Source organism: Pteropus medius, unplaced genomic scaffold, assembly GCF_902729225.1.
Source record: "Pteropus medius unplaced genomic scaffold, Ma_sr-lr_union100, whole genome shotgun sequence".
Lineage (NCBI taxonomy): Eukaryota > Metazoa > Chordata > Mammalia > Chiroptera > Pteropodidae > Pteropus > Pteropus medius.
Genome location: NW_024342469.1, coordinates 292,099 through 305,191, shown reverse-complemented (window position 1 = coordinate 305,191; position 13,093 = coordinate 292,099). Strand labels below are relative to the sequence as shown.

Genomic DNA, 13,093 nt, shown 5'->3' with positions numbered 1-13,093 from the left:
ACGACCCGGGGGTCCCCAGGCTCCTCTTTGGCCTTGCCCTTGGGCCTCTACTCCTAGGAAGCTGAAATCTCTTTAAATTTAAATCTCAGTCCCGGAAGGAGCCACCCTTGGAATTGGGCCTGGAGCGCTGACTGTCTCAGAAGTACTTCCAGCACTTGGAAGTTAGTTGACTCAGCTGGTGCTGTAAGATTCCAGCTCTGAATCAGGCCATTACGAAAGGCCTTCCAGTTTCTTCCCTTCAAAAAAATTCTCTCACCCTCCACTTTTTACTTTTATTGTGGTAAAAAAATCCATAACATAAAATTTACCGTTTTAATTATTTTTAAGTGTGTAATTTAGTGGCAATACGTACATTCAGCTTATGGAACCATCATCACTATCTCAAAACAAACACTGACCATTAAGCAATCGATCCCCATCGCCCTCCCCCAGCCCTTGGCACCCACCACCTGTTTGTTGTTTCTGAATTTGGCCACTCTAGGGACCTCGTGTAGGTAGAATCTTGTGGTACTTTGCCTTGTGTGTCTGGATTATCTCACTGAGCATGAAGTCCTCAGGGCTTTCATCCATGTTGTGGTATGTCAGAGCCTCCTTTTTTATGGCTAATAGTCCATTGCATAAATAGACCACGTTGCTCATCAGTCGATAGGTACATGGGTTGCATCCACCTTTTGGCCGTTTTGAGAAATGCTGCTATAAACATGGATGTGCAAATACCTGTTTGAATCTCCACTTCCACTTCCTTTGAGTCTGTACCCAGAAGTGAGGCTGATGAGTCATACTGTGATTCTGTGTTCAGCTTTTCCCACAGTGCCTACACCCCTTACGGTCCCTCTGGCAGTGTATGAGGGTTCCCATTTATCCAGTACTTGTTTTCCATTGTTTTAATAATAGCCATCATAATGGCTCTAAAGTGGTGTTTCGTGGTGGTTTTGGTCTGCATTACTCTAATGATGAGTGCTGTTGAGCATCATTTGTGTGCTTTTGTCAGCCATTTGTGTATCTTCTTTGGACGACTGTCCAAGTCCTTTGTCCATCTTTGACTTGGCTTTTTCGGTTTTCTGGTTGCTGAGCTGTAGGAGTCTTTATATGTTTTGGACACTAAGCTTTTACCAGATGTATGGTCTGTCCCTGAGCATGAGGTCCTCGGGGCTCCCACCCACGTTGTGTTTCCACTGTTGACAGTGCCCTTTGACACAGAAGTTTTCAATTTGATGAAGTCTAGTTTACCTGTGTCACATCCAAGAAACCATTGCCAGCTCTACTGTCATGAAACTGTTGTGGCACGAATGATTCTGAGACCCACAGAGCCAATTGAGATTAATTATGAGCCTTTATTAGCCAGCCGGCGACTGACTCTCTACCACGCAGGGCTAGAGGAGATCAGCCCCGAGCTTCCAGAGGAGGCAGCTTATAGAGCCTCCTACCACGTCCTTGAATAAGCAGATTACAAGAAGCAGAAGTTAGTCGTTAATATTTTGTACAAAGATAAATGTATCCGGGGAACTCTCAGATCAAACAGGGCCTAGTGGACAGTTTTATTATTTTCACCTTGGAATGTTGTACTTCTCCTGGGGCCGGCACCTGGAGATATCACCTCCCTGTGACTGAGTTACTGCTTGCAGCTGGAGATACTGCCTCCCTGAAACTGGAGAATTTCCACTTTTACAAAACTTCCTTTTATTTTTTATTCTAAGAGTTTTCTGAGTTTAGCTCTATTGGTCTTTGATCCATTTTGAATCCATTTTTACATGTAACGTAAGGTAAGGGTCCAACTTCATTATTTTGTAAGTAGTAAGTTTAGAATTTGGGAAGTGTGAGTCCAGCTCTGTTCTTTCCCAAGATTATTTTGTTTCTTCGGGTCCCTCGTAATTCCATACGAATTTTAGGGTAGATTTCCTATTTCTTCAGAAAACGCCATCGGGATTTGGAGAGAGGTTGCGTTGAATCTGCAGATGACGCCGGGTGCCCTGGCATCGCAGTCATGCCGTCTCCCAGGACGCAAACGCGGTGCCTTTCCATTGATGGGCGCCTCCTTTAATTTCCTTCAGCAGCGTCTTGTCGCTTTCTGTGTACGAGTCTTCCACCTCCTTGGATAAACGTATTCCTAAGTACGTCATCTGTCCTTTTCGATGGTATTACAAATGGGATCATCATCTTAGTTTCCTTTTGGGATGGTTCATTGTTAGCGTATAGAGATGCAACTGACTTGTGTGTTGGTTTTGTATCCTGCAACTTTACTGAATTCGTTTGCTAGCTCTCAAAGTGTTTTCACTAGATTCTTTAGGGTTTCCTACATATAAGGTCACGTCGGCTGCACATGGAGATACTTTAATTCTTCTCCAGTCTGAACCCCTTCCATTGCCCTGGCTAGCGTGCTCAGGCCTATGCCAAATGTCAAAAGTGGGCATCCTTGTCTTGTTCCTGATCCTACAGGTAACATTTTCAGTCCTTTACCACTGAGTATGGTGCTGGCCGTGGGCTTGTCATATGGCCTTGACCGTGTAGAAGGAGTGCCCGGCCATTCCCAGTTGATTGAGCGCTTTTATCATGAAAAGGTGTTGGATTTTGTCAAATAATTTTTCTTATCAGTTGAGATGATTGTGTGGTTTTTGTCCTTCATTCTTTTAATATGATCTGTATTACATTCATTGATTTTCATGCTGAACTGTCCTGTCCGTGCATTCCAGGAGCAAGTGCTACTTGGTCATGGTGTGTAATCCGTTTAGAATGCTGCTGGATTCTGTTTGCAAGTATTTCATTGAGGATTTTTGCTTCACTGCTCATAAAGGACATCGGCCGTGTTTTCTTTTTTTGTGATGTCTTCATCTGGCTCTGGAGTCAGGGCAATGCTGGCCTCACAGAATGCATGGAAGAGTTTGGGATGGCTTGGTGGTGTTAATTCTTTAAACGTTTGGTAGAATTCACCAGTGAAGCCATCTGCTTTGGGCTTTTCTTTATTGGGAGGTGGGTTCTGAATTCAGTTGAAGACGAGGTAACACGGCGAAGGCGCCTGCAGGTTACCCAAGGTCACACAGGCAGAGAGGGTAAAGCCGAGGTTTGGGACTGTTTTATGGAGGAGGAGAGCTGCGCGGAGCAGGTGGGCTTCCTGCCTTTATCCTGTTACCAAGTCCGTGGCGTGAGGGAGGAGCCTGGACTTACACCTGGGTAGAGCTGCCTCGCCTCCCCACCTCACTGCCCTGCCTCCCACCCCGCGGCCCCGGCTCCCCCGTGAAGGCAGCAGAGGGTCTGGAACGCAGGCTGCTGTGGCTGCTGTTCTGTGTGAGGGGGTGGGGTGCAGGTGGGTGTGCCTGTCACCCCTCCCCACCAGCACCTCCCTGCCAGCTTAAGGGGCCAGAGTTTCAGGGTCAGGTGCTGGTATGCCCCCTGGTCTGGCAGATGCTGTTGGGGGTGCTGTTGTCCTCACTTGGCCTCCTCTGGCCTCAGCTTGTGCAGCCAAGGTCTGAGCCCCTCTGGGTCCCCTTGGGGAGTGTCCACATGTACACCTCTGGAGTTCATATCTCCTGGATGGAATCCCCAGGTGGTCGAGAATTTAACACACTTCCAGTGATTCATGGATCAAAGACAAAATTGTCAAGGAAGAATGATAAAACCCTGCATAGTAAAATCTGTAGAAGTAGCTAACGTGATTTTACTAGGAAACATGTAGCCATTTAAAGACTGGGAAAGGAGAGAGGCCGAAGTGATTGAAGCTTCTACTTAGAGGCGAGGACAAACCCTCAGGATGAGGGTAGAGATTGACGAGACCAGCGACCGGCTGGAGGTGGGAGGGCAGGCTGCTCTGCCAGGGGCGACCTCAAGGAGATGCCCTCAGATGCCTGGCTGCCCAGACACTGCCCACCACGGTCCCCTCGCCTCTGGTCCTGCCCTCAGGGGAAAAGGAGTCTGAGGACTCTCCTCTGCCCTCTGTTTACCCAGGACCTGTTTTTTAAGTACACCTGGAATAACTTTCTGCACTTCCAAGTGGAACTGTGCATAGGCGCCATCCTCTCCCACGCCTCCCGCGAGGATGGGGCGGAAGCTGGCGGGCCCGAGAGCATGGCGGAGCCTCCGCCGGGGAACGGGCATCCAGAGACCCCCCAGTCCGCTGCCAGCCACCCCGAGAACACAATGGTGATGCACGTAAGTCCAGCCAGGGTCCAGTGTGTGGCATGCCGCTGCGTGCTGAGCCCCCCAGACCGTGTGGGGCTGCCCTGTCCTTCGCACATTCTTTGCTGATCCTCACATGACATGGGTGTGCTGCCCTCCCTTTACCATGAGAGAGGAAATCACAGAGGGCCGCAGAGCTGCTGGGGCGGTGGGCGCGGCGGGGGGAGCCATCCCGCCTCGGTCTCGCCCATTGTGACTGCAGCCCACGTGCTCCTTCCCGCCATGGCATCTGCTGCTGTGACAAGGCCGTGAAGGGAGTGCAGATTCTCATGAGGAGACTCAGGTTCTGACCGTTTGAAACCACGTGCACACGTCCTCAACGTGACCCGTCTCCCCCTCCCCGGGACCTCCCTGCTCGCCTGTGGGCGCTTCGCACTGTGACCACCAGCAGGGCACCCACTCGCTTGCCCGCCGAGCCCACCTGGTCCAGGGGGTGCCGCCCCTTGGGCCTGACCAGTGCTGCCTGTCCCCCCAGCTCTTCCAGCAGTGCTGCCTGGTCCAGAGGATCCTGGAGGCCTGGGAAGCCAATGACCACACACAGTGAGACCCAGCGGGCCCCTGAGGGAGGGCACCTGAGGGCGTGGTGTGGGGGGCCCTGGCACCACCGCGAAGGTTTGGCTTCTAGGAAGGGGTCCTGCTACCAGGGAAGCAGCTGCCAGGGCTGCGGGCTGGACGGGCCAGCCCCGGGCCTGCGCCGTGGTCCTGTTCTCCTCTGCCTCCTCCTCTCCTCCCCCTTTGCCTGTCCTTTGGCAGGGGCCCCAGTCCTATCCCACACTGTGTCCCAGACCCTCCCACCTCCCCAGCCCGGCACCAGCCACATCTTTCTCTGAGCCCTCAAACCTTCAAAAGAGCTTCCAGGCCATGTCCTGCTTCCTTCCTGCCCTACCTGGCTTCTTGTCCCATGAGATGCTGGGCTCTTTCTGAAACAGATGATGTCACCCCTGCCTAAAAATCTTAACCACCCAGGTCCTCCGTGTGGCCCGCAGGGTCCAGTATAGGCAGTCCTTCCCCACTGCCTGCCCTCACTGTCCCCTGAATGCTGCTTCTGGGGGTGCTCTCACCTCCCTGGCTTATCCCTCACACCCTGCTGTTACTGAACCCACCGATTTGTGTTCGTCAGAACTGGCCGGCCCCCCATCATCTGGGCCCAGTGCCTGGGGGATCCGGCGAGGCCCTGCCCTGAGCCTCTTCTGGCACATTCTGCCTGTTTGTGCACACGTGCCATTGCTGGGGAGGGCTCACTGCTGTCACTGAAGGTCCCTGAAGGTCCCTGATGCACGGCAGGTCATGGCCCTGGCCAGCCACAGGCCAGCTCTCCAGCACCCTGCACAGTGGCTCTTCTGCCTCCGTAGTCCTCCCGGCTCCACCTGTGGCTGTCCCCCCAGGCACTGTCCTGGTACCCTGACCCCTTCCTCGGTTGGCTGGGCTGTCTAGTCCAGGCACTCACCGTGGCTTCCTCTTCTGGGTGTTGGCAAGCAGGCTCTGCCCTCTGATACAAAGGCTGCATTTGTAGACGTGTGAGCTTCTGGCGCCTGAGGCCCTCCTGGTGCGCCACGTGTGTGCAGCCCAGAGCAGGATGCAGAGCCGTGTGCGCTTGGCAATGTGGGGTGTCAAGGTGCACAGAAGCCAGGTAGCTTCTTGCATATAGAGCTCGCTGAGGGGGTGACTTGTGGGGCCAGAATGCCAGTGACAGGCTCGGCCCACGCTGGGTCTCACACAGCTGTTGGTGGCTCAGTCGGCACGCATAGCGGGTGCGTCTGTGTTAGCGGCTGTGTCTTCTGCTGCAGTCCTGGGTGTTCCCTTGGGCAGGGGCTCTGGGGGCCAGGACAGCCCGGTGGCATCTGTCGAGTGCTGCTCGGTGTGGCGCGTGGAGCGTGAGCTCTGAGAGTCTGGGAGCCTTGGTTCTCTGGTTAGTGCCGTGGGGGCGGGAGTGAGTGGGGTGAGCAGCTGCCATGTGGCAAGTGCTCTTCAGAATCCAGTGTCCCGTAGGCGAGGCTGTGGGGACATGCTGGGGTGATGGGGGTGAGGCCCAGGGCCAGCAGCTCCCTGATGGTGCCGGTCACCCCCAGGGCAGCAGGCGGCATGAGGCGTGGAAACATGGGCCACCTCACCCGGATCGCCAACGCGGTAGTGCGGAACCTGGAGGGCGGCCCCGCGCAGACCCCTGTCAGCGAGGTCATCCGAGGTGAGCCCTGCCTAGGCAGGACAGTGGCCCGCCTCCCCGGGAGAGGCCTCCACCGGTGTGGGCCTGGGCCCCGGGGGCCGTCGTGGGGGGCATCTGTGCAGCATCTCGGGGCCGGTGAGCACGTGGCCGGCTTCCAGAAGTTCGACGTCAGCGCTGCTGTGCATTCCAGCCCAAGTCCTGCCAGGACACCATGCTCTGCCCACAGTCCAGCACCCTTTGAATTCACATGGCCTTGGGGACCTTCCGAGCATGAGTATGGGGAGCCAGGGAGGCATGCTCTGCTCCCTAAGAGCAGGCGAGGTGCTGAGCCCTGCATGTTTCCAGCCGAGGCCAGCCCTCCCCTGGCCGGGCTGTACCTCTGCCCTCAGCCTGCCACCCCTTGCCTGGGGGCTGCCATCCATGACCTTTTCTGGCCCTCGCGTCCCGGGCATCGTCTGCAGCTCCCGGTCACAAACTTCATGAGCTGAGCTGGGAAGGGCCCTGGGGGTCTCAGTGCAGATGGGAGGGCAGGTGGCTCAGAAGAGCCGTGTGGCCTTGCTAGGGAGGAGGACACCCAGCCAGTCTGAGCAATGCGCCCAGGGTGTTGAGGCACAGGCGCTCACAGCACGCTGGCCGGTGAGCTCGAGGTGGCCAGGAGCTGGGGTGTGCACAAGTGAGTCGAGGAGGGGCTGGCGGTGATGACCCACAGAGACCAGGACCCTGAGGGTGCTGAGGGCATTTCATGCCAGCCGAGATGTGTGGGTGCCTTGGGACAGAGCTGGCCAAGAGCATGGCGGACGCCTGCTCGGCGAACAGTGTTTGCACATAGGCGGGCGCTTGTGCTGTCCGCGGGGCCACCCGCACGGGGATCTGCCCTGGCCGCCTTCCCTCCTGGCAGCCCTCATGTCTCCTCGGGGCCCTCCTGGACCTCCACGGTGGCACTCAGTGCCCTCGGGCTCACCAGGCACTCCTGCAGGGCTCCCCGCGGACTGCCGTGGGCGCTGGGAGAGCTTCGTGGAGGAGACGCTGACGGAGACCAACCGCAGGAACGCCGTGGACCTGGTAAGCAGGTGCGGGGTGGCGCCTGAGGCCCCGCCCGTCGTGTCAGCCCCAGCGTGGCCCGGCCAGGTGCGGGGCTCACGCCCACCCGCTCTGCTGTTACAGGTGAGCACCCACCACCTTCATCCCTCGAGTGAGGACGAGGACATGGAGGGCGTTTTCCCTAATGAGCTGTCCCTTCAGCAGGTGTGTGCAGCCAGGCTCAGCGCCCCAGCCAGGCCCCTCCTGCCCCACTGCCGGGGAGTGGGCTTGTCCACACCCCAGGGCCCCGGCCACGCCCCCTTAAGGAGGAGGGGTAGACCTACCAAAGCTGCTCTCTGTGGTGGGACCCTTGGGGACGTGGGGGATTGCACACTACACAAGGCTGTTTGGCGTGGCCCCGCGTGGTCGGGATGGGGGAGTCTCGAGGCTGAGGGCCGCCTGTGACTGCCTCCCCCAGGCGTTCTCCGAGTACCAGGTCCAGCAGATGACAGCCACCTTTGTGGATCAGTTTGGCTTCAATGACGAGGAGTTCGCAGACCAGGACGACAGCGTCAAGTGAGCCCATGCCACTGACACCGCGACCTCACTGTCCACCCTGCCAGCCCTTCTCCAGCAGGCACCTGCATCACTTGGGACCACCTCCCTCACAGTGTGACCCCCACTCGAGCCCGTTCTCAGTTCCTTTTGGGAAGGTTGGGTTCTGCTCAGTGTGACCAGGTCTCAGGGTATGACTCGGCCCTGCCTGTCCCTTCGGGCTGTCGCAACATTTTCTCAGCTGGAAGTCAAGTGTGACTGGCCTCACACAGCCACTGGGGGAGGGTTGGGCCGAGTGTGGTCTTTAAGAGCCAGACGTCCTCAGGGAAGGCAGGTGGTCACTCGTGCAAAGTAGACAGAGAGCAGTGGGTAGGGTCAGCTCCAGGCCGCTCTGTCTGAAGATGCAAAGAGCAGGTGACGCGGGGAGCAGGTGTGGCGTCGTCCCGGCCCTCCCCTCCTCACACCCGCTCTGCCCGATGCCGCCAGGGGACGCGCATGCTCTGGACTGGGCTGCAGATGCCCTCGGGTCTCCGTGTTGCGTCACCTCCCCTTCCGTCCCCAGGGCCCCCAGCCTGGCCCCTCCAGCCTGGCCCCTCTCGGTGCATCATGGGACACTGCGTCCCTTGCGGGGTGAAGTCCCCCAAGGGGACGCGCCTCCGCAGCGAGGTCCTGAGTGTCAGCTGTTCTTTCAGTGCTCCATTCGACAGGATCGCAGAGATAAACTTCAACGTCGACGCCGACGAGGACAGTGTGAGTGCCCCGGCTCGGTGCTTGTTGGGTGTGGACTGGGGACACGCTTATGGGTGGGCAGCAGGGCGAGGGGCTGATCCGTGGGTGCCTTGTGGGACACGCGGGCTCGGTCGCAGCCCAGCGCGGCTCTGTTTGAGGCCTGCTGCGGCGACCACATTCAGCCCTTTGATGACGAGGAGGACGATGACATCTGGGAGGACAAGGAGGCCCACTGCGCCGCCCGGGTAACCGCCAGAGCCAGGTGTGCAGCCCACCCACCCACCCTCCCCGAGCTTCCCCCAGGAACGGGGGGCCCTGGGGTGGTGCCATGCCCTTGCTCTGACTGGTCTCCCCAGGTTTGGGGGCCCTCAGGCTTCAGAGAATGGCCTGGTGCCTGGAGTCCGGGACCCGGGGGAAGCAGACACCGCTGCAGCGCGGGCGGGGACCCCTCCAGCCACTACCCAGAAGGAAGGTCCCCGCATGGACTACGGATCGGAAGGTGGGTGCTGGGGAGCAGCGCAGGCTGGGTAGGAGACATGGGTCATGAAGAACTTGGTGGCCTGGCTTGTGGGTAGCGGGGTCCCCATGGGCCTGACACACACCCTTTCGAGCACATGGTCCCACAGCTGCAAGGACACAGGGTTGGTGGCGGATGGCTTTGGCTCAGTTCTCGACAGCCCCCCCGCAAGTCACACTGTCCACTGGTCCCACCCAGGAAGGCGTGCCTTCGCCTCTTGTGGGGCCTATCAGTTGTCTGGGCCTGAGCCACAGTGCCACCCCTGCAGGCCCCACATGGACGGTGTTTGATGATCCCGTGACCCCTCCGGCCCCAGCCCGAGGAGTGGCAATGGATGTGGGTTCCAGTGTGTGGGCGGACAGCACCCCAAGCACCTCGGCCCTGGAGGAGAAAGGCTGGGCCAAGTTTGCCGACTTCCAGCCTTTCTGCTGGTAAAGAGAGGGGCTGGGGGGTGGCCTTGTCCACTGTGGGGCAGCACGTCCCTGGCACGGGCTCAGCCTCGGCCTCGTCCACAGCTCCGAGTCGGGGCCCAGGTGCAGCTCCCCCGTGGACACAGGCCTCGGCAATACCCAAGGTGGCCTGCGCCAGGGCCCGGAGAGAGCCCGTGAGTAGGCGCAGCTCCCTGGGGACTGAGGGTGTAGCAGCGGGTGTGCCCAGCCCCAGGGTGAGTGGCAAGGCCAGTGCACTATCCCGGTGTGTGGGTCTGAAGGGCCTGCAGGATGGCCTGGCAGACAGGGCCTTCTCAACCCGGCAGCGTCCCCAGGTCTGGCCACCACGTTAGTGTGGTCACACCCGTGCACTGTGGTGCCTTAGTGGCAGTCACGGGCCTTTCAGAGTCTCTGATCCTGAGCCCCTTCACATAGGCCTGGGACCCCCTAGGGTGTCAGGCCACAAGTGGAGGAGCAGGGCTCGGAAGCCACAAGGCTGAGTTGGGGCCTTCTCTTCAGGGGGAGGACAGTCCTTTCACGTGGCAGGCGGCGTACCCGTTTCGCAAGCTGAAGCTCTTGCATGCCCATATGAGTCTGGGGGTCCCTGGATGTCACTGGGTCCCTGTCTTGCAGTTGGCCCTGCCTCTCCATGCGCTTGGAACGTGTGTGTCTCCAGGGACACCCCTCTGGTGGCCTCCGATAGTGAAGAGGATGAACAGAAGGCTGTCACCTCAGAAGCTGTCAGTACAGGGCCTGGCCAAGAGGTCCCCCTACTGCCCACGTCTATCCCCAGGTGCACAGGGAGTCTAGCTGTCCCCAGCACTGTGCTCGCTTGGGAGCAGGCAGGCTCTATGGGGGAGGGACACCCACGGGTGGGGCGTGTCTTCCCTTGTGGGTGGTCATTGAGAGTGCACACAGGACTGTGTCCCAGCACCGCACCCAGCAGCCCTGTGCTGACCTGACAGCACAGCAGGGCCTGCGGGGTCGCCCCGGGTCAGGGGTCAGGGGTCAGGGAGCTGGGCCCCTGACTGGCCTGGCACGAACTGTGTCCCAGATACGCGCCCATCCAAACCAGGAACGCTGGGCAGGCTTGTCACACCTGGGAGGACAGGGGTGCGAGTTCCTTTGATTGGGGTGTCCTCCCTACAGGCCTAGCCCCACACCCCCACCCACCCTCAGGAAGAAGGCCCAAGCCTCTGGGGTCCTGGCTGGGCTGGAGGTGGTAGGAACCAGGGAACAGGTGCAAGTGGGCTGGCGGGGACATCGAGAGAGGGGACCCCACCGTGAGGGGATGGGAGCACAGAAGTGACCGTGCTGCTCACACGAAGCTGGGCGGGCTGTCACCTGGCAAGGCCCCACTCACCCCACCTTCGTTGGCCCCATGGGATTTTGGAGCTCCACGTGTCCCGTTGGTGGGGGTCCAGCACTGGCTCACAGCATGCTCGTTCCCAGGCCCCTAGACAGTAGGGCACTGAGATTTGTAGTGAGGGCCACCCCAGAGGAAGTGGGGCTGTGGCTGTTGGGAGAGGGCACATTGCCACCTAAGAGGGACACACGGGGCAGCAGGGCTCCCGGAGCGGGTGTACCGCCGGACACGTTTTGCAACAGGTGGGGGCTGTCTGGAGGGACCACACCTGGTGGGGCAGACCCAGGGTGAGCGCTGCTCCCTCCATGGAACTTGGGGTGGAGCGCCCTGGGGGTGGCCCAGGTAACAAACCACGCCTGCCACATAGGGCCCAGCGCGCCACCAGCACACCACCCGATCCTGCCTCCCCTGCACCTGCAGAAGCCACCTTTGCTCTGGCCGTGGCTGTCCCCCCCGAGGCAGCCAGCACAGCCCTGAGCAAGGCCGGTCCTGTGCCAGTCTCCCCGGCAGTCTCTCCTGTTCTAGCCGTGGCCATCACCACTGCAGCCTCAGTCATGGCCAGCCCGGCCATCACCACGGTGGCCATCCTGGGGACAGTGACCAAGGACAGGTGAGCAGGATGGGCTAAGGAAGGAGGACTAGATGGGGACTCTTGGGCCCCAAGTGGCTCCAACCCCAACCCCTCTTCATGCAGGAAGGTGGATGTGCCAGCGCCTGCAGGAGCCACCTCCAACGGCCCCGTGTGACGCTGCTGCCACCCAGCCGTGGCACCCTAATTGAAAAAACTACCTGGTGATGCAATTTGTCTTTTTTAATTTAAAATAAATGCTGCATTGGTGAAGCTGGCAGTTGGACCCTGTCAACGGCCCAGCTTACGTCGCTCCTGCCTGACCCCATGCACAGCAGTAAGGCCTCGGGCATGCACTCTGCCCTCCAGAGCCGGGGCCGTGACCCCAAGATGTCACGAGGACTGTGGGTGTGATGGGCATGGACGCTGCAGGGTCCCAGACTGTTTTCCCCAATTTTTTAAATGCAGAAAGAGCCGTGTTTGCACTCTGGACCCAACTGCAGCAGAGGGTCCCCCTGGCTCTGGGGACAAGCGCATGTCTGGAGCTGGGCTGGCCTTGAGCCAGGCTGCAAAATTCGACTGCCTTAAAAAACAAGATCCTCACAGCCTGGCGGGGGCAACCCGGGCCTCGCGCTCTGGTGGTCTGGGGCTCCTGGCAGGAGCTGACCGTGGGCGTGGGGTGGGGGGTCTGCACCTGTGGGGACAGGGCTGCGTTGTCTTGGAGGGCCCACGGGATTGTTTGATGTGGAGTCTGGTTTTAATGTTCCGATCTGACAGGGCACCCCAACCCCCAATAAAGTTGTGTTCCTTGTACTGACAAGCCTGTGTTGTGTTGAGCCGCAGCCCTGGAGCCCCAGCCTGTCCAGCCACAGGGGGTCTGCCGCCCCGGGCCCGCCCTCCGGTCGCAGCTGAGAGTCTTAGCACCCGAGCAGACACTGGACTTTTTCTAAGAGAAGCTCCACCCGAAATGAGTCAAACACGAGAAGCCAGTGCTGTCCCAACGGGGTCACTCTGTCCTCACCAGTCACGTCAGAGGAGCAGCCAGAGGGCAGTGTGAGATGACACCTCACTGCCAGCAGGATCTGTCCCCGGGACGAGGGTCCTCCAGCAGTGCCCCGGGCCCTCCTAGGAGCCTGGATCCTGCACTGACTTCCCCACCTGAAATCAACAGGCACAGGACCCCAGGCCTGGGTGCCCTGTCATGGCCCACCTGAGGCCACACTTCTGGGTCCTCTCCATGCCTGCACCTGTGTCCACACCTGCTGTCACCATGGACTAGGCCCCCCACACCACCAGATTCTCTCTGCCCGGGAACCAGTGATCACCACCCCAGACTACCCAGGGATGTTCTCAGCCAGACGCCCACTCCCTGTCCCCCACACCTTGCCTGCCAGCCCCCCAGGGGATGCCCTGCCCCTGCTGGGACTCGCATTCAAATGGGGAGTCACCGACCATGGTGGTGCGTGTCACACCCCAGGCAGCAGTGTCCCCAGAACTGAGGCCATCAGGGCTGTGCCACTGTCCACAGGGAAACAAACCTCCGTCCCAGTCCTCCAGCACCCTCGCTCCCCAGCCC

The 13,093-nt window shown here is 59.2% G+C and overlaps 1 protein-coding gene across 13 annotated transcripts in view; it reads left to right on the top strand.

Moving 5' to 3' along the window:
- Nucleotides 1-12,337, top strand: part of PPP6R2 (protein phosphatase 6 regulatory subunit 2) — a 64,003-nt gene extending 51,666 nt beyond the window's left edge. For 6 of the 13 annotated variants that reach the window (XM_039863039.1, XM_039863038.1, XM_039863036.1 and 3 more), the window contains 14 exons: nucleotides 3,940-4,143; nucleotides 4,646-4,710; nucleotides 6,240-6,355; nucleotides 7,311-7,396; nucleotides 7,499-7,579; nucleotides 7,833-7,930; nucleotides 8,602-8,659; nucleotides 8,776-8,900; nucleotides 8,995-9,137; nucleotides 9,424-9,586; nucleotides 9,671-9,759; nucleotides 10,103-10,376; nucleotides 11,317-11,559; nucleotides 11,644-12,337. In XM_039863039.1, coding sequence (XP_039718973.1) covers nucleotides 3,940-4,143; nucleotides 4,646-4,710; nucleotides 6,240-6,355; nucleotides 7,311-7,396; nucleotides 7,499-7,579; nucleotides 7,833-7,930; nucleotides 8,602-8,659; nucleotides 8,776-8,900; nucleotides 8,995-9,137; nucleotides 9,424-9,586; nucleotides 9,671-9,759; nucleotides 10,103-10,376; nucleotides 11,317-11,559; nucleotides 11,644-11,695 — 1,797 coding nt within the window. In that variant the 3' untranslated portion in view covers nucleotides 11,696-12,337. Of the gene's footprint in view, nucleotides 1-3,939; nucleotides 4,144-4,645; nucleotides 4,711-6,239; nucleotides 6,356-7,310; nucleotides 7,397-7,498; nucleotides 7,580-7,832; nucleotides 7,931-8,601; nucleotides 8,660-8,775; nucleotides 8,901-8,994; nucleotides 9,138-9,423; nucleotides 9,587-9,670; nucleotides 9,760-10,102; nucleotides 10,377-11,316; nucleotides 11,560-11,643 lie in introns of those variants that run through there. The other 7 variants (XM_039863040.1, XM_039863042.1, XR_005652854.1 and 4 more) reach the window with 7 other exon arrangements.
- The last annotated feature ends 756 nt before the right edge of the window (nucleotides 12,338-13,093 follow it).